Here is a 20,599-nt window from a genome sequence, read left to right on the forward strand (position 1 = left end):
GAAAGGGGTTTAACCTGAAGTAGCTCCCATGTCTGTCTGTGTGTGTGTAAGTGTTGTGTCTGGATGTGTGGGAGGGAGAGAGGTACAGAAAGTAAAAAGAAGGAGGGCAAAAGCAAGAGGGGTGGGTCGGAGGGCTTGTCCTGGCTCTATATAGAGAGGGAAAATCCGAATGTGACTAGGGGCCAGATAGGAGGCTGAAGACGGTGAGTGTGCGACTGTGTTCAGTACTTTGACCTGCAGCTGAAACAGACCAGCTCACATTTTGTTCACTGGGTATAACCAAAGGAAGGATTTGATTTCACTAAACAAGGTGGGGGATTTTTTTTTTCCTTTTTGTTCCAGCTATTTAAATCCTGTGCTTTCTGTGTAACCTCCTCCCTCCCTATTCTAATGCAAGTGTGTCAAACAGGTGCGTAGTTAAGAGCAGCAGACAGGCAGGACAGCTCTATACAACAATCACTATCCTCTTTACATGTACCAAGGATGCCGTTTCATGAAGTAAAAGTAGTTTAAGTTATGAAATTAAAAGCAGTATTTCTCGTTTCACTTCAACTGTTATTGAATCTAGAATATTCTACATCAATCTTCAACCTTTTTCAAGCCATTTAAGTGCTGCATTTAAAGTCTGGCCTATCAATACCATTTTATTCTTTAGTCTTTTTTATGTTTAGTGCCATATTGATGTATTTATATGCTTACACTCGCATTACAAAGCCATAAAAATAATCATTATTTGTTTACAAAGCCAAACTCTTAATTAGCTGAACTTTAGGTTAGGTTGGATTTCATTTAATACTGTATTTTTTATAATGCATAACTTGATTGAAATAAAACATTAATTAGAGATTGCTGTTTTTTTAGTTACTTTTTTAGTATTATGATGAAATTTAGTTATTTGTCTTGCTTAAATCTATTACATAACTCTTCTCATTCAGATATATTATGTGACATGAATATGAAATATATGATAATACAGGGTTAGTGGATGCATTTAAACTGCAAGTGTCTTATACAACTATGTAAACTACATGAACAGTTAAACAGTCATGTAAATAACAGCAGGAAGATTATGTATGATATCAAATATCTTTCAGGTCCTCAGGTGTCTGCACCTTCAGTATTACAAAACATGTAAATCAGAAGTAGGTGGTGTCTGATTCAAGCTATGGTTGAAGCGCTCTACTCCTTTGACAGCACAAGAACCTGTGTCATAACTGATATGCATGGAATCTGCTAGAAAGTCTCCTTAGTCCGTTATCTGTCTGTTATTTGATACTGTATATGGAAGCTGACCTGCTCTCAAAGTCCATCAAGAGTCATTCTAAGTGTCACAAAGACGTTTAAAATCACCCTTAAATGTTTTTACAGAGACTGGTTAAAATAAACCTTAGTGAAGTTAACATTTTAAAGGTGAAGTTAAAGTTGAATTAATATCCTGCAGACAAAACTGAGAGGAGGTGTTCTGTCGTCTTCTATTTTTAGCCTGTTATGTGTTTGTGTCAGTATGTTGTGTTGAACCACCTTTATATGTATCTTTGATTGGAGATATGACCATAATGCTATATTTTCTTTTATCATTTTAAAGTGAGATATATAAATGCCTCATGAAAGGGAGTGCCGTATCATTTGTCAGACAGCAGGCTCTAATTCAGCGCCGTGTGCAGTAGGAGCAGTTTTAGTCCGCTGCACATCAGGCATCATACGGGCTGTTTGCGATGTGAAAGTCAGCATGTCTCTACATGCTACAGTCCCATCGAGAGCAAACCGGCGAGCATCAGGGAGCCCTCAAAAGCCAAAATATCCACATTACTGTAGCGACATCATTACTGATGTTTACCCGAGTGATCGCCATGACAACAGGATCAAACAAGCATTTCTTTCACTCAGTGAGAGTGTCTTTGAAATGCCTCCATGACACTGCTGCCATATGTTTCAGTGTGTGTGAGGCTGAGCTCTGATCAACTAAAGGCACAGTCATGCAGAAAACTGCACAGCAATGGACTTTGTTTCCGGGGTTGTTCTTTTGTCTGTATGGGGGGCATTGTGCCCGGTGGGCTGATTGGGTAATTAATGATGCCATTTCTGTAATTTGCTCTCAGGCCCCTCGTCTTTGTCAAGTCTGTTTTCTTTTTAACCCGAGACCACAACAGACAGCTTGAGCACAATTATGTGTGATCTCAAGACATTGTTCTCTGAGAGGAGGATCAGTGAAAGTGAGGAGCAGTAATTTAATCAGTTAAATGAGGAGAAAGAGGAGAAAGGCCGCCCCAAACAATGACCTTTAAAAGGCTATATAACTTTAAAGCCATGTTATTTCAAAAAACAACATATATGTATGCATGTATGTATATATATATATATATATATATATATATATATATATATATATATGTATATATATGTATATATATGTATATATATATATATATATATATATGTGTATGTTTGTGTGTATGTGTGTGTGTGTGTGTATGTGTGTATGTGTTCTGTGTGTGTGTGTATATATATATATATATATAGAGCGAGATAGATAGCTAGAGAAATAAAATATAAGTAATAATCCTGAAAAAAAAGTATTACGGTTTCCTCAAAGATATTCACCAATATATATATATATATATATATATATATATATATATATATATATATATATATATATATATATAATAAGAACCATGATAATTAATTGAGCAGCAAATCAGTATATTAGAATAATTAGTGTAGGATCATGTGACACTGATGACTGGGGCAAAGTCTGCTGAAAATTCAACTTTGCCACCAAAGGAATAAATTACATTTTAAATATATATTTAAATAGAAAAAAAAAACTGTAAAAAATGTAACCTTGATGAGCATAAGACACTTCTTTTGAAAACATTAAAATATCTTAATTAATCCAAACTTTTGGCCAGCTATATATAATATATATAATGCTTGTGAGGCCCATTTTGTGTATAAATCTACATAAAAAATATTTTGTTATCAAAGATGGACAGCCTTAATAAGACATCCTTACCCTGTTTGTGCGCCTGCCTTGGTTTTGACTGCAGGACGTAGCTGTAAACAAGATAAACAAGTCCATTTACCTTTTTCAATCAAACATTTCAAAAGGACATGCATCTTATCTTGACATTTTAACACAAACACAATTTTTAAGTAAACAAGAATAAAAAGTTATAGTATTTACCATGAGGTTTTATAGTTTAATTTCTCCAAAATGATTTCAAGAGGACCAGGTAACTAAATGGATTAGTTCAGCATAAAAAAAAACATGAATTACCCTGAATTATCCATTAATTATCCTTGCACAATAATTAAGCAATTACATACAGTTTGGAGCATGTTGAATCAAATATGAGGCACATTTCTTGAATTCTGTTTAAATGTAAACACTCCAAGTGGATTACGTAATGTTTTGGTTCATTTATGGGTTTAAGTTTCCACAGACATTTTTTTTCTGTATTGCTCAGTATGTGATCCATGATGGTGCCAAGTCTGTTGACATAACTGTACAGCGAATATCTGTTTGTTTATATCGCAAATATTATAAATGTGACAAAATGTCTCAAGAGAGATCAAATATAGACAATACAGTCAGTGGGAAATGACCGTTCATTTTGACCTTTTTTGCTTTCTCTGAAAAGTACGAGCCTAGTGTAAGAGTCTTTCCTGGACAGTTTAGCAAGTAAATAAAGACTGATGGACTTCTACAGTAACTTGAGGCCTAACTCACATGACCCCACCTTTTCTATTAGACGCACATCAATGTATGGACCATCCCACAAATACCCAAGCACACAGACAATACCAGTTTCAATCATGAACGAAAGTGAAAAGTGTGCCTACAGTTTCTCCTCAGAATTCGTTTCTAACCTCTTCTGTTTGTGCTCTTCAGCTGCTGTGCTCTTATTGTGTTTGTAGGATGAGTGCATTATTAAAATAAGAACAAGTGGAACGTCTGTTTATCAGTGATGTTTATATTGCAGATTGTTGGCTCATAGCCTCGAGTTCAGTCTGCTTCAGGAAAGTGCAGAACAAACCGTCGGCGTTAGGAATTGCATTGCTCTGCCTAACACTCTAAGTTCTGTTTCCCATTTCTGTCATTTCTGTTTTCGATCAAATGCTAAAAAAGTGTTTTTCCTACTGTAATCATATTTATTGTTGTTGTTTTTTCAGTATGATGGAGCATAATTTTATGTTGGTGCATTAGATTCAATTCTGATTTGAAAGTTGACCCTAATGGCTGATGTTTTGTTATATTGATTTCTTTATGACAGATAAGCAATGTTGAAGCTCTTAATGCTGTCCGCCATCACAGCGCTCCTCCTGCTGGTAGAAGGGGGAATGTCTGCGAGGACTCAGTCCCGCACTAAGAGAGAACTGGCCAGCCCGCTGCACCTCAGAGGGATCCGGGACCCCTTTGGCTCCTACTGTCAGAGGAGAGGAGGCTGCTGCCCCGGGCGAGATGACCAGTGCACTGTGCCTTACCAGGACACCATCTGTTACTGCGACCTGTTCTGCAACCGCACCGTGTCCGACTGTTGTCCAGACTTCTGGAGCCACTGCCTGGGAACAACTCCTCCATACCCTCCCAGTGAGTTGAATCACAAAGTAAATTCTGGAGAAATGATGAAGACTGCTGAGTCTGAGAGTGCTGGTCGCTCTTTGCCATGTAATTACATGCACAATGAATAGGGGACTAAGACTTTCAAACATCAAAAACGATCCACAAAAGCACCATCAATTTAACATGAAAAAGATCCATATGACTAGGAGCTTCATGTGATTAAGAAGTTTAAGTCATTAATCACTGATAATCTAATCCCTGGATTGACCTTATATATATGCTTTTTAAAGCTATTTGAGCGTAACAAACAGTTTTTATGAGACAGTTTATGTCAGACAGTAATGATGATTTGAAATGTATTTGTTTAGTTTGGCCAGCAGCATTTAAGTTTTTCCCTACTCAAACAGATAAAGGTTGGTCTTGCATGCCTGAAGTAGCTGCTGGCATTGCAAATATGGCTGAAAATAGGATCAATATAATTTGTCCCCACATTTGTGAATTGGATGAATTAATTGTTTGAAAAAAAAAAAACTGACCTTAAAAACTGATTTGTTCTAAATGCAGACTTTGCTACTCCTCTCATGAGCATATCTAGGGCCAATATCAATATTTCTATGCCATTAATTTTAAATGGCTTCAAAAGGCTTTAACTTGAGTCATTGGACTACCTCAAAAAACCTCAGCTTTGTCATTACTCATTAAAAAACATCTCTTTGAGCTTCAGTCCTGTTTTAGCTTCCTCCATGACAAGAAACATACAGTATAACCACATTCTCCTATAGAAAAGATCTCTGGTTTGGGCTTAGTCATTTTTGATCAAGATAGAAAGCCAAATCATTGGTAGGCTTAGGGAATGATTTGGGCCCGGAGCAAATGTTTGTAGTCTACGCCGTTAAGAAAAGGCTTATTTTCTAGAAAAATAATGTAAAACCAACTCCACATTGTTCCCTGTTAATGTTTACCTGTCATTCTTGCTTCATGGACCTCACTGTGGTTGTGTAGTGCCACTGAGGTGTAAAATGTTCAAACGTGGACCTAATAATGGGCAGAGAACAGTGGCATTCTCATGAAAAGGCAGGGAGCAATGAATGGAGGTCAGCAGAAAGAATGCCTGTAATGTGCGAGGAGGGAAGGGGGTGGAAAGGGTGACTGCGTGCAGGGAGTGATCAAAACAGGTATGTGCACAATGTGTGTTTGCTAAAGGAGGGACAATCATGTCTATGGGGCAGGTATGACTTCACAGATCACAGCTCAGCATTACTCAAAACACAGTGTTGCTAAATCTCAATAAATGTTTTCTCCGTAAAGCTGCTTTCATATACAGTAAAAATAACATCTGATAGTTCATGCTTCCTATTCTTTCAGATCTTTGAGCAATTGCAGTTAAAGCATAACTTTTTGATGTTTAAACTTGAAACTTTCCTCTATATATATATTTTTAATTTAGTTTAATAAAAAATAAACAAACACAAGTAAAAATTTAATACTTAACAGTGAAGTGTGCAAATGGCAACACCAAAAATTGCTAGACACAGTTAAGAAATTAAGAATATATTTTAATTTATCATTAATGGAGAAAGATGCATTTTGGGCCCAGATGGTCATCTACCAGCAGCAGCCAACTAAATCATACTAAACAGCCAAACAGTGCCCCTTTTTCCAAATAAGTTTCAAACATTCCTCTCCTCCCATTTTCCAACATTCAGTTGAGTCAGTGTTGTTATGTAATTCTATTTGGTGCCACTAATGGTGCAGAAATTATGCATTTTGACATTTAAATTATTTTTATATACATGATTAAGGTAATGATGAGATTTTATGTGTGTGTCCGTTATAGTCTTTAACGCTGCCATCCTACATATGCATCCACTCCTCTTTAGTTTATTCTCACTGTAGTTTGTACTTGGTATATTAGGAGGAGAGGAAAGATGACATGCCCATTTCCAGCCAGGAAATCTTTAATTAAGCTCATCAAGGCATAACGACAACAGAGTCTCTGGGAAAGCAATAAAAAAGCCAAGAAAACATTCCACTGCGGGCACTACAGACTACATCAGACAAACTTTTAATCCAAGTGTTTAGTATGTGTGTGTGGTTCTTCTTTAAATCTACTGCAGATTGATTCATAATTGTTGTTGTTTGTTGATTTCAGGTTCTTGTGAAAGGAATGGCCACAGATTTCACTCAGGAGCAACATACAAAGAGAACTGTAATTTATGGTGAGTTTGAAATCTAGTCAAAGCTGTATACAACATCATTTATTTTTTCTCTTCTTTCCATCTTATTTTTCCTACCACTTTACCTCTCCCTCTCTCTCTCTCTCTCTCTCTCTCTTTACCTTTCTTTCTTTCTTTCTTTCTTTCTTTCTTTCTCCAAACAGTATTTTCATAGTACTGACAACACAGCCTTGTCAAGGGCACAGTGGATCTTTCAATTCAAAGCCATTGTTTGGCTACATCAACACACACGTTGGCAGGATTTATCCACAGGCTGAGAGAGAGTCTTGACTGGGCTGCTTCAGTGGACCCCTCAGATCCTGAAAAGATTACACACATTCCTGACCTCCCATACATATGCTTCACTTTCAGCACATTTGTGATCCCGACAGTGTGAACAGTACAAACACACCGCAGAATGATGTACAGCACATATAAATCCATAATATTTACCACGTGTCTCTCTCCCTTTGCATGAACCCCCTCGCTAATAGGATTAGCTCTCCTCATAGAATCTAATCCATCGCACCAGCCATGGCCGAAGCACATTCCCTTTCACTGTTTGAGGAGTCAGTGGACACATAAACCTCCTTATTTAATGACCAATATATGGGAATACATAATTTTGCATGCTGAAATTCAATATACAGTGGTATATAGAACATAAATTAGTATGACCTGTTTGACCTGTTTGTTTATTGCTGATGGATTGCTGTATTTTTGTTTTGCATGAAAAGGCAATTATTTGCACTTTAGCTGATTGAGCGGTGCATAACCTCCAGCTGAGATTTGCTGTGAGAAATTTTGAGAAACTGGAGAGATGAGTGGAATCTTTCACTAATTAAAGTCACTTAAACTTTAAATTTAAATTAAAATGTTTAATTTGCTTTAAATTTAAAACACTCAACTATACATTTGTGCAATATTAAATTAAATAAAATGTAATTTAAAGCCATATTGTGACAAAGTTGCAATAATGAAATTATTTCTTACAACTGCAAGATGTTTCTGAGATTTTATTTTCCATTTGTTGGCTTCCATGCTATCTTCTCATCCAGTTTGGATGGTATAAGTATAGTAAATGCATCTGATATTGCTTTTCCACTATATTTTGCCTTACTTGTGGGGAACTAGTGATGGTTAGACAAAACAGAAAAGCAGGAATTCCTTACCCTAATGCCAAAGCTTTTTCACACAGCAGTGATATGGGTATTGTCTCTGGGAATACAGTGTGGTGTCGTCTCCAGTATTGTTAGTTTTTGGTGTAGTGTGTGCACATGGTTGTTACATATTGCATATGTTTGTGACAGGGTAAATTAAACTTGTTTCTGAACACATTAAGACCTAAATATTTGAATCGGTCATTCCTTGCAATGCCCTTTTGCTGGTCCTGAGAATCTTTTGAGGGGACAGGCTGTTCTACAAGCTAGTACAAAGGGTCATGATAAGAAGATATAATCTGTGAAATCTTGAGTTGATAATTGTACCACTGCCATGAAGGAATTTTAATGTGAAGATTTTTTCATGTCAGCTGCCTTAGCATGTAAAAAAGTACCCAAAGTTTCTCATGTTGTGTGATCTGCCTGCAGATGTGTTTTTGTTTGTATGTGTGACTCAGTCTGTTGTTGATGTGATATGATTTTATCTGTTAGTTAGGCGAGACTGTGCTTTCTATCATCACACTAACCACAAGATTGGCAGCTCCTGGCATTGCCACCTTATCTCCCCTCTCTTCAGTTCTCATTTTATCAGGGTCTTTTTTTTTACATTCTCTGCTTCCTGTGATGGTTGATGAAATTGATGAAATACTGGCTGTTGAGATTTCCTGAGTTCAAGCCTTACTTGTCTGGGCCGTATGTTTGGCATGTAGCAGCTGCAGACCCACCGGCTCCTGCAGGATCTGATCCTTGGTCAGAGGTGTGAGGAGCGCTACTGGTGTCTCAATATAACTATCTCTTTCTTGGACTTTCTCTCTCACATACACCTGGCTATAATGTCCCATCAGTCTCTGTTGGCACTATTAGTGTAAATGTTACAGCTATTGTTCAAAAAGTATTGCAATTCTGTGCTATGAGAAGAACATGAAACTAAAAAGTTTCCTGCTTTCTTCTTACAAAAAAGTTTGAAGTATGTAATATGCACATAAATTTATAGGAAAACAAAAAAATACTGATAAAGAAAATTATATTTTGCAGACAGTTTTAGCCATCTAAATCTCTTTTTGCCATTGCATTTCTTTAGGCCCTATTAGAGACACTATATGAATCCCCGCCAGAGCCCATGCATTCAACCAGCTGTCATATTTTACAGATTACTATGAAATGTACACACAGAGAAATCACATAAATATGTCTTCTCTGTAACAGAGGGCATGTCAAAGGCTTGTATCAGGATGCTGATTTGAGCATCTCAGTGAAGCGTGACAGAATAAGAATCTCAGCTTCCTGCTGACAACAGGTCACTTGACACCTTTGCACTCTAAAGACCTTTTCTAACTTTTAGCCAGCAAGTGTGTGCTGGTGTGTGAATTAATTTCTCAGTCTGAACTACTGTGTGAAGGTTGGGCACTAGGACTTTGAATTTGTGTCACCTGACAGAACGAAAAGCTCACAAGATCTGCAATGTGCAACTAGATTTGTACGGAGAAAAATGTGAATGCAAAACCCATAGCTACGTTCCTAGGGTGTTCTGGATGGTTGCCAGGGTGTTGTTATGTGGTTACGAAGGTGTTCTGGTTCTAGTGTTGCTAAGGTGCAGAGAGGTTGCCGGGTGGTTGCATACTGGGCCAAATAAAAAACAACAGCATGCAAAATAATAACAAACCTCTCCTTGCCACATACCATTTGAGGCATCATTCATGTGCATAGTACAAATGAGCTGGACAGGTAACATGCTGAAGTTTAATTCTATTCTTCTCTTTGTGACTCATCCCGCTGCTCTCTAGTGATGTCTCAGCAGCAGTGCACCTCTGCTCTTCCTCTTTTAATCCACGTTCCTCTCAAACATCAGGCCTTCTGAACCTCCTCCCCTAGCACAGACAAACTAAAAATGGATATTTCTTCAAGAGCCGCAACCTTAAAAGGCTCACAGACCTCTCTTTCTCTCTCTTGCTTGTTTTGTGTCTCACATGTAGAATATGTCTGAACTGCTTCATTGTTTCTCTCTATGGTTTGGTCTGATATCTGTCTACATTTATACATGTTATATAAACACACCATGTAGTTTATTATTCTAAAAGTTCATCTACAATTTACTTCAGTCCTCAGAAACTGAACTGTTAATGAAAGAACAATGAGGGGTTTTAAATACGGTAATAACAAAATTAACCATGATTAAATGTTTTAAATCATTTTAAACACACAAAAAGGTTTATATTCCACACTTAAAATGGTAACCTCTTAAGAGGTCTTGACCTACTTAATTTTAAAACAGCAGACCTCATATCAAATGATCACCCATAGACTTTTGCATTAAGTGTGCACATCTGGGTTTTTGAAACAAATTTTTTTTAATTTTAAAACAGCAGACCTCATATCAAATGATCAGAAAATTATATAATATTTACTTTTTTTATCTTGAGGTTGACAAGCAATATTTGTAAAGATCACTTCCTTTCACTCACTATGTTTTTTCATGTATTTGGTCAGGCCTTAGTTTGGACTTTATTTGTATGGACTGTTAAATTTTCCAAATGTGTTCACTAACAGTTTATATTTGTCTCCCACAGTACATGTGGTCAAAATGGACGCTGGGAATGTGAGCTACATGCCTGTCTGATAGAGGATGACATGATCCAGGAAATCAACAGGAGAGGTTATGGGTAAGCATCAGGAATCCCATCTAGTCTGCCCTTACTGGTATTAAATATGTATAAACCAGTGCACAAATCTATTCCTCTCTCCTGCTCAGTCTCTTTATCTTTTTTCCTGTTCAGTTGGAGGGCCACAAACTACAGTCAGTTCTGGGGTATGACTCTGGACGAGGGTCTGCGGTATCGTCTGGGAACACAACGCCCCTCACGGACCATTATGAACATGAATGAGATCCAGGTGAGAGTCATCTGCAGCCAGAATGTAACTGGCATGTGAAACAGACAGATACTAAGAGATAATGAATAGTCAGACGTTTATTATTGTAGGACTCATATGCAAAGCGGAATGTCACGTTATCCTGAAGGGTTTACTTGGTCTTGTTTTCCACAAAAAATATCTAATCATATAATAATATCTAACTTGATTTCAGTGAATATATCTTAAGGTTTTCACATAGGTTTGTTTTATTACTGTATGCATACTGAAATTTTGTGAGGTTTACACTACCATTCAAAAGTTTGGGTTGGTAATTTTTTTCCATTTTATTTTTAAAGTCTCCATAGCTGCATTTATTTGATCAAAAATAAAGAAAAACAGTAATATTGTGAAAATATGATGTGAAAAATTATTTGGTGCTCAAGAAACTTTATATATTATTATTAATGTTAAATATAGTTGGAAAACATTATACTTTTTATGTAATAGGTGATACAGGATTCTTTTTGTAACATCACAAATGTCTTTACTGTCATTTTTGATTATTTTTTAATGTGAATCTTCCCTAAAAAAAGTAACACCACTTGTTTAAAAAAAAAGAAAAAAAAAAAAAAAAAAAAAAAAATTAAAATATATATAAAAATATATATATCCTTAAAACATGACATATATACATATATATATGTATATATATATATATATATACAGTATAAACAGATGTGTTCTCTGATGTCTTCCTCTGCGTCTTCCTATTTTATACAAAAAATGAAATTTGTCATTTTTTAAGGATACTTAGATATTTTTACTGGAAAACATGATATAAAAAATAATGATTTAAAAAAAAAAACAATTTGCTGTGAGATCATGTGCTAAACTTACTAAATAAATAAATGAACATAAAACATTGATTTGAGTTGAATTTGAGAATAAAGAGATCATGTGCTAAAGACATGAAGCTTTCCCAGAATGCCACGACTGACCAGTCAGAATCAAGTATGTAGATAATCTCTTTATTCATCTCATGTTTATGCCTATTGACGGCTCTCTGATTATCCGCTCTCATGCTCTGAGCAATGCAGTATGCCATTAGGAATCATCAAAGCAAGAATACAAAGCCGTCTGTTAGAAATCAGACTGTTGTTTGATCTTTGCTATGCATCAGCTGGCTGCAGTGCAGTGAATGCATCCTAGATGTGTTCATCTGGATGTGTGTTATTTGATGTGGCTCACTGATGCTTTCAGTGTCTCTCTGCAAAAAGCTGCCCATGATCCTGATCCACACCTGCACGTTACATAAGAGCAGATTCCACAATTTGAGAAGTCTGGAAATGATTGATGCTGTTGATGGGTGCAATTCATTTATAGTCTCATAAAGTACCCTCACTAGATATGGACCCATACCCGTATCTTCCTCCCCTTCCTCTTTTCTCTCCTACCTACATCCTCCAACACGTCTCCACCTGTCTCTAGAGTCAAGCCTGAGTTGTTTATGAAGTCCCTATCTGCCTAAAATCCACTTGGCACATACACTAATGAGTTTTCTGAGTGCAGCAAACACTCTCACACACTCTTTACGTTCTCTTTGCTCAGCGTGAGTGCTCGCTTTCCCTGTTGGGTCATGTGTTGCTGCAAGCCGTGACCCTTCAGGGGTCCTTTAACCACCACCATTCACCGCTGCAGCACCGGACACTTGACAAGCACCTGCATTCCACAGGATCATATCTGTTAGTTGTCAGGGAGAATCATGATGATATCACAGGCTGGAATGTAGGAGGACGCAACCAGCAGCTGTGCATTACCAAAGAGGGAGAGGCACACAGGAGCCTTTATGAGAGAAAGTGCTAATACTTTCCTTATTCAGGACTTATGAAACTTTAGGGTGTAAAATGTAACTTAAAGTGGTCTGGGGAGAGTTACAGATTTGGGAAGTGTAAAGCATGCATGAATGTGACCCTGTTGAGGTAAGGTTTGTGGCTCTGTGTTCACACCTGGTATTTACATCAATTTTGGTTATTCTGATCACAAGCAGAAGGCTAATTATGACTTTTTTTAATTATTGATGGAACAGGCAAAAATTTGGAAACTCAAGATTTCTGGAGTACTTCTGAAAACCTACAAAATAAACAAATCACCATTATATAACCACACTAAGGCTTTATTACAGTATTTTGCTCATGCAAACCTTGGACTTCCTCTCATCCATCCACTGGTCCTGTGAAAAATAATACACATGGAAATTATTGTATTTTGCCACCAAAATCACTCATAATCACACCATGGATGCATTTATGGAAATCTTTATTCCGTGTTATTCATGTCTTCAATGCCAAACACAGACATTAAGCCATAAAACACATTCAATCTTGCTTTATGTTTTGCAGATGAATATGAATGGAAACGATCATCTGCCAAGTTACTTTAATGCAGCAGACAAATGGCCAGGGAAAATCCATGAGCCCCTGGACCAGGGGAACTGCAATGCATCCTGGGCTTTCTCAACTTCAGGTGAGTCAGAAAAGACATGACACAGACCACAGCAGAAGAACACTGCAGAATACAGTACTGTGTGTTTGTTATATAAAACAGTTCTGTTCTTTCACTTACACCACTGAACCACTCTGACTCACTTCTAGCTGTTGCATCAGACCGGATCTCTATTCAGTCAATGGGTCACATGACCCCTCAGCTCTCACCTCAGAATCTGATTTCCTGTGACATACGTCATCAGGGCGGCTGCTCCGGTGGGCGTATCGATGGGGCCTGGTGGTACCTAAGGAGAAGAGGGTAATACACTTATGTTTTACGCATAACATCAAAGATCTTTAAATGGTGCACATCTGACAAATTATACTTTGACATATCATTTTTGCAATGTATACTACCATTAACATAATTAGAGTATTATATCAGACAATCTTTTTGATTTAAATATCTGTCTTTTTCTCTCAGGGTCGTGACAGAGGAGTGTTACCCCTTCTCTCCGCCCCAGCAAACTCCTGCTGAAGTGGCTCGCTGTATGATGCAAAGTCGAGCAGTGGGCCGGGGAAAGAGGCAGGCCACAGCACATTGTCCCAACAGCTACAGCTACCACAATAATATCTACCAGTCAACCCCACCATACAGATTGTCCTCCAATGTAAGTCAGCTGACCCCTTCGAATCGAGCAGAAAATCAGTTTCTTTTAGAAATGACAACAAGTCTTATTACCTTATATAATACTGTTTTTAAAGTAACTTTATCTTGTTTAAAGGATGTTTTAGTGGACAAGTGTCATGTATAATGAGACATCCCGTATGTTCTGACACGTTTGAATTATATTCTTGATAAAACATGCAGACCTCTGCCCGCATAATACCAATGGTTAAAGCATCAGTGATTTGCTGTTTTTTTTTTCTCCTCACACCCAGCATCTGTGTGCTTTTCTGTGTTCAATTTCATCTTCAGTCAAAACCCTTCAACTCAAATCCAAAGGGAGGAATAACTCACAACTGTCTGGAGAGGCATTACATTAGTAGTCATGTCATGGCTGAACGTATTTTCTCCCTGAGCCATATCTTACCACGCATTTGTCTTGTCTAATGCATAGCCTAGGTCATATACATGTCTCTAGGCGTGTTTAAGATCGTATATTGTTCACAGATGTGACAAAGAAATGTGGTGAACAATTAAACAGTTCAATGTAATAATATATGGAAGGATGACTGTTTATTATGTGTACTAAAGTGTTTTTAACCATGCATTTTAAGACTACTCATACTGTATGTAAAACGTTCATTTCATAGCATTATTTCAGTAATTTTATTATACATGCATATATCTTTTCATGGTGCAATATACTGTATATGCAGAATTTGCAGTGTAAAAATAACGTTAGGCTGGAATATGCTGTTCAATCTCACTGACTGAACTCATTTGACATGTTGCTTTTCCACTCACAGGAGAATGAGATTATGAAAGAGATTATGGATAATGGCCCTGTGCAAGGTATGGATTTCTCCAAAAGCATGTGAGTGTGTGTGTGTGTGTGTGTGTGTGTGTGTGTGTGCGTGTGTGTGTGTGTGTGCGTGTGTGTGTGTGTGTGTGTGTGTGCGTGTGTGTGTGTGTGTGTGCGTGTGTGTGTTTGCACAGTACTGTGAGCCAGAGGATAGGAATAGTAAAAAGCACATCCCTAATGATCAGATGAGCAATCAGTCTATGTCGAATTAGTCACCACTGATGTTGTAGACACCCATACGGCATTTAGTTTGGACAAAAAATCCTAAACTCAACATAAATGCAGTGAATTTTTGAGAAAAGTCCCCTACAGTAATATGAAGAGGGTGTGTGTTGTTCAGAGCGTCTCCGTGATCCTGTGCCAGTGTTCTGTTGTATTGTTCCAGACAGGCAGGAACACTGGATTTACGCCAGATTTCACTTCTAATTATTGCAAAAATTCTGCCTAACTTCTGGCTTATATTGAAAAACAGGAGATGAAAAGACAGTCTTCATGTGCAGGAGTGCGTGTGTTCATTAGGCTCTGTTTACTGCTTAGGATCTCCTAGTAATATCTGGAAAAACACAAAGTGTGAGATGGTGCAGGTAATTCTCATAATGCAGTGTCTTCCAGAATGTTGAACTGATTTTACTTGACATGCCATCATGGATGTCCTCAGGAAGTTTGCTGCAGGTACCCACCCACAAAAGTTTTGTCCTGGACCATGTGAATTTAAGCAGTGGGACTTTATGCCATGTGAAGTTGAGCTTATTTGAACTCTTATACAATTAGTAGCGGTCACTTTGATCTCACTTTGATCTGCAAGGGAACAAGATTTTTGGGGGAGCTTGTGGGATATTATGTAATTTGGCTTTTAAAGCAACCATAATATTTCCTGTACTATGACTGTGAGTGATAAGAATGAGGTTTTGATTTAATGACTGATTCAATGATGTCCGAAAGTCAAAGATCAGTTTGATTAAACAATGAAGATTAGATTTTGGACATAAATTCAAGGCTTCTATACATTACTGTACTATTGTAATTTGTATTCTTTTTCAAAAAATGGCATGCTTGAAGATAAATAATGGACGTGTGTTATGTTTGTTTTTCCCTTTTTAGCCATCATGGAGGTCCATGAGGATTTCTTTGTGTACAAAAGTGGAATTTACCGACATACAGATGTCAATTACCACAAACCATCAGAGTACCGCAAACATGCAACGCACTCTGTCAGAATAACAGGGTAAGCTCTAGCATTGCATAACCTTTCATCTCTAATGGTGGAAGCAAGTGCAGTGAGTACCTGGCAGTGTTTCAGAGAAAGTTCTCTCTCTCTCTCTCTCTCTCTCTCTCTCTTACATCATTTGTTGTTTTCTGATACTGACTGACAGACAGACAGACAGACAGACAGACAGACAGACAGACAGACAGACAGACAGACAGACAGACAGACAGATAGACAGATAGATAGACAGACAGACAGACACAGATAGACAGACAACGATAGATAGACAGATAGATAGACAGACAGATAGATAGATAGAAAGATAGATAGATAGATAGATAGATAGATAGATAGATAGATAGATAGATAGATAGATAGATAGATAGATCTTTTTTTTCTAGATAGATGTTTTGTTTTGTAATTTTCTGAAACAGTGTTTCCAAAAATGAAGCATTTATCAATAAATGTGCCTGAGAGATTCTTGCTGTGCATAAATGTAGTTCTTGAGCTGCACAGAAGCACTATAGTGTTTCCCAGACAGTGATTGTTCAGTAAGACATTGAGAGGCTCAGTTGGGTCAGGCTATGTTCCCCAGGTATGTCTCTGGTAACCTCGTCTGACCTGCCGCTGGTGTCTGTGAGTGTGCCATGCTTCAGTGGTGACGGCGATATAAATTGCGAGTCTGTCTGAACCCCGGCTTTTCTCCTGGCCTCCTGTCACTCGCTGATGCTGCGGTTCTCGCGCTACTCTAGACGTTCAGAGGACGCTGTATAGCCCTATAAAGTTGGCATACAGGGGGCAGCGGCAGTGTTTTTACTGGGAAAATCCTACCATGGTGCATTCGGCTAAGCCCAGGGCCTGGGAAAGTTTGTGGAAAGCTCATTGATGTCCAGTGTAATGGAAATGGCATTGTTCAGTGCAGACAGAGAGGCCTAAACCCAGCACAGGTCAGGGGCTGGTTGGATGCAGTGGTATGTCTGTCATTGTCCAAAGCTAAAGACAGAAAACATGGTGAGATAAGAGCATAGCAGAACTCTGAGCCGCACTTTTCATACAGCCACTGGTTCTGACCCTCCACCTCTCCCGTGTATTTTATATGGAGGCACATTGCTTTTTTTAGGTTCCCCGAGCCCCCCATGGAGATGGAAAGCAGATAAGTTTTACTTGGGAACAGAATGATATGCTCCCGAGTCTGATGGAAAACTTCCCTTAGAATAGATGTGGATGTAAGGGGGCGGGTTTATGCTGCTTCCTGATGCTCACATCCTTCCTCGGAGAAATGGACACAGCACCATTTTCAGGATGAATTTTCCAATTTTTTACACAGATTTATTGCTGGTTTTGAATTGAAATCTCTCAGAATATTCATCACTGCTAAAATCATATCATATATCATATCATATATCATATCATAATCTTTTTTTTTTTTTAATTCCTGCATCTGTACCCAACTAGAGTTGGATGTGTACACCTTTTCTTTTCCCATTCTTTTTATTTTTTCCCCCATAAAATCTGATCAATGATGGCACTGATTTTAGAGCCTACTCTTAGAGGGCTGATTTGAATACTAATGTCTAGTGAATGCACAATAGCATATTGATTTTTGTCGCACTTTTCCAGATGGGGAGAGGAAAGAGACTACAATGGCAGAACACACAAATACTGGGTGAGAAATTATATCCATCTTATATGCTACAAGACATTTCTAGTCAACAGAAGATTTTACACTTTTTAAACAATCTCTCCAAACTCACTCCACAGATTGCAGCCAACTCATGGGGGAAGAACTGGGGCGAGGATGGTTACTTCAGGATTGCTCGTGGTGTAAATGAGTGCGAGATCGAGACGTTTGTGATCGGTGTGTGGGGCAGAGTAACCATGGAAGACATGCTAAACCATCATCACCATCAGGGACGCCGCAAGTAGAGATCTGCAGTGTACGCCTCATTGTATGATTTAAACCACAATGTCAATCAGGTCTTTTGCAGGTTTGTTAGAGTCTGATTTCCACCATACCGACCAAACCCAAGTCCCTTCTGAATATCTGTTCACATTGTATGCATAAAAAGTGGTGTCCACTGCCCCACTCTGCCCCACATCTTCACTGGAGTTTTGGTTTGGAAGAATATTGTCTTATTGGTGGAAACCAGCTTGTTACACTCCTTGACTTGACCTCAAATAACAGCCACAGGACTCAGATGCACTCAGGACTCAGTATTCCAAAGACACACTTCACAAGCACACATGCTCTCAGCATCACAATGTAGCTGTCTCAAATGTCTAATATAGCGATATATCAGGATGTGTCTTTTGTTTTGTTTTGTTTAGTTTTTTTCACTACATTTGGGAAGCACTACACACCAAGTCAGACAGCACTCCATACATTCTGCTAAAAGGATAGAGGGATGGAGGAACACCAGGGTTGGGGGAAGAAGAAGGTTTTAGGACCAATAATTAATTCCAAAAATAGCCTAGAATAGGTTTGTGACAGTTCTCTGCATTCCGCTGAGATTAAGGTTGTTTAAAATTCTTTAAAGCATTTTAATCCACTCCAGTCTTTGTTTCAAAGTCGGATTCTGTTAGGTTGGCTGTTAAATAAAGTTTAAGAGAGATTTTACAGATACAGGCCACTTTCTTCACAATTGAAAACAACTGCTATTTGCTCTCATTTTAGAATAACAGGAAGCAAACCAAAAAGAAATTGTTTTCATGCTATGAGACCAAAAATGGACATCAGTTGCTGCAATTTTGAATAACCCTTTAAAATCCATCAGAATTTAAAGGCTGGAAGTGGTTTGGTCATGTAACCTAGAACTTAATGTGAGCTTCAGGGCAAATATACAAAGGCCAAGATGACTGTTTATCATCAGGACCGTTGGTTGAAACTGTTATAGTGTGTTGGTTATGTTGCGCACAGATTCAGTGCAAGAATAAAATCTGTTTAAGTCTTTAGCTATTGTAATCTGTAAAATAATAAGATTACACAAACACTGACGTAAATCTTTTTTTTTGTTGTTGTTGTTGTTCTTGTGTCTGTTATGTTGAATTATTTAAATGATTACTATTGCCATTAGTATTTAAAAATCTTTCTTTGCTATTCTTTTACATAAAAAAGAAAAACATCTTAAATATAAGATTTTAGAAGTGTAAAGGAGCTAATACCACAGGGGCGAAAGTGCACATGGGTTTGGATTCAGTGCTGAATTATTAACGTTTTGTTGTGTAATTCAGGCAAAACCGCAATTTACCAGACATCATATAGGATGTTTGCTTCTCAAATATACATTTACATATATGTGGAGATTAGTGTGCGTTAATAAGCTTGAGACAGATATTGCTGTCATAAAACATTGCGGACTATAATATCATGCATGCGCCACAGCTCCGAGCAAACCCATCTGCTGACTTTGATAATGATAATGTCATTATTATGGTGACATGACTAATTGAGAATCCTTATACAGGCATTTGATTCAGCAATACACACTCACAGACAGGAAGACAGGGGGTCTTTCAGTATAAATTCAGCAACAGATGTGATATTCTGCCCACCGGTCCATTAACATTCAAAGAAACGTGTTCTCTTTTAGTCATACAAGAAGTTTCTATTAAGATAAAGCAGTTATATGCAGCCAGATGAGTCTAGCATATGGGCTCATGTCATAAATATTCAATGTCTTAATCTTGCCAGAGTTTACATTACGATTCATATTATACCCTACACTGATTTGAGCTCAAGCTGGATCATTCTCATTTTGACATCCTTCAGTTCTGTCTTTCAGTTCTGTAATTATGAACGAATACTGTGTTATTTAAGAACAAAGTCTGTCTGTAAATAATGCATCGCTGGTTACTACTGTGCAATGTTACTATGTTGTCATATTGTCTATACACAATGCACTGTTCACCTGTGACACAATAAAAGTCCTACAGCATTATACATGCACTAGCACATTAACGTTTTGTATTATAAAAGCTGTTTCACCATCAGTGCAACACAACTCACTGCTTTCTTCTGCATAATAGCATAACATTTTCTTACATGTTATGCTGTAGGTAGGTAAGGAGCCATTGATTGTGTGAGGAGATGGGAATCATATTCAGAATTTAAAGATTACACCTCTGATTCAAGTTTCTTGATTCGGGTTCAATTATCAATTCTTTTAGAGAAAGAGATATTTGAGGGAAAATACATTTTATTGCATTTACATTTTTTACTACATATAAAAAAAAAAAACAAAAAAAAAAAAAAAGGTCTCAAGAATCATTTGTTCAGGAATCACATCACAGTGTCAGGAGAAATCGGGTTCTCCCTCGAAACCTGGTCTGGACCCCAATGGTTCAAATAAATGCATTTCTGTTGCCAGATTTTCATTTGAACTGTTAAATAATGACCATCCATGTCTGTTAATATTAATGTCTTCTTGACTTAAGTATTATGCCACAGCATACAGTTACCAGAATAGCCTGACAGCTTAGCTTATACGTATACATTTACACTCATCCTTCATGTATTCAAAACTACATATAATGTAATTATGTGTTAAATGTCAAAATATAAGTTATTAAAAGGATGCAGTGATGTTC

The 20,599-nt window shown here is 37.6% G+C and overlaps 1 protein-coding gene across 1 annotated transcript; it reads left to right on the forward strand.

The window, feature by feature from the left end:
* Positions 1 to 152: 152 nt before the first annotated feature.
* Positions 153 to 19,952, forward strand: LOC109050370 (tubulointerstitial nephritis antigen-like). The gene is made up of 12 exons (XM_042777008.1): positions 153 to 310; positions 4,278 to 4,594; positions 6,720 to 6,786; positions 10,511 to 10,603; positions 10,718 to 10,832; positions 13,193 to 13,316; positions 13,445 to 13,595; positions 13,761 to 13,947; positions 14,750 to 14,795; positions 15,907 to 16,030; positions 17,633 to 17,678; positions 17,774 to 19,952. The coding sequence occupies exons 2-12, from the start codon at positions 4,285 to 4,287 to the stop codon at positions 17,936 to 17,938; spliced, it is 1,428 nt and encodes a 475-aa protein (XP_042632942.1). The 5' UTR covers positions 153 to 310; positions 4,278 to 4,284; the 3' UTR covers positions 17,939 to 19,952.
* The last annotated feature ends 647 nt before the right edge of the window (positions 19,953 to 20,599 follow it).

The sequence above is a fragment of the Cyprinus carpio genome, chromosome A19, assembly GCF_018340385.1.
Source record: "Cyprinus carpio isolate SPL01 chromosome A19, ASM1834038v1, whole genome shotgun sequence".
Classification (NCBI taxonomy): domain Eukaryota; kingdom Metazoa; phylum Chordata; class Actinopteri; order Cypriniformes; family Cyprinidae; genus Cyprinus; species Cyprinus carpio.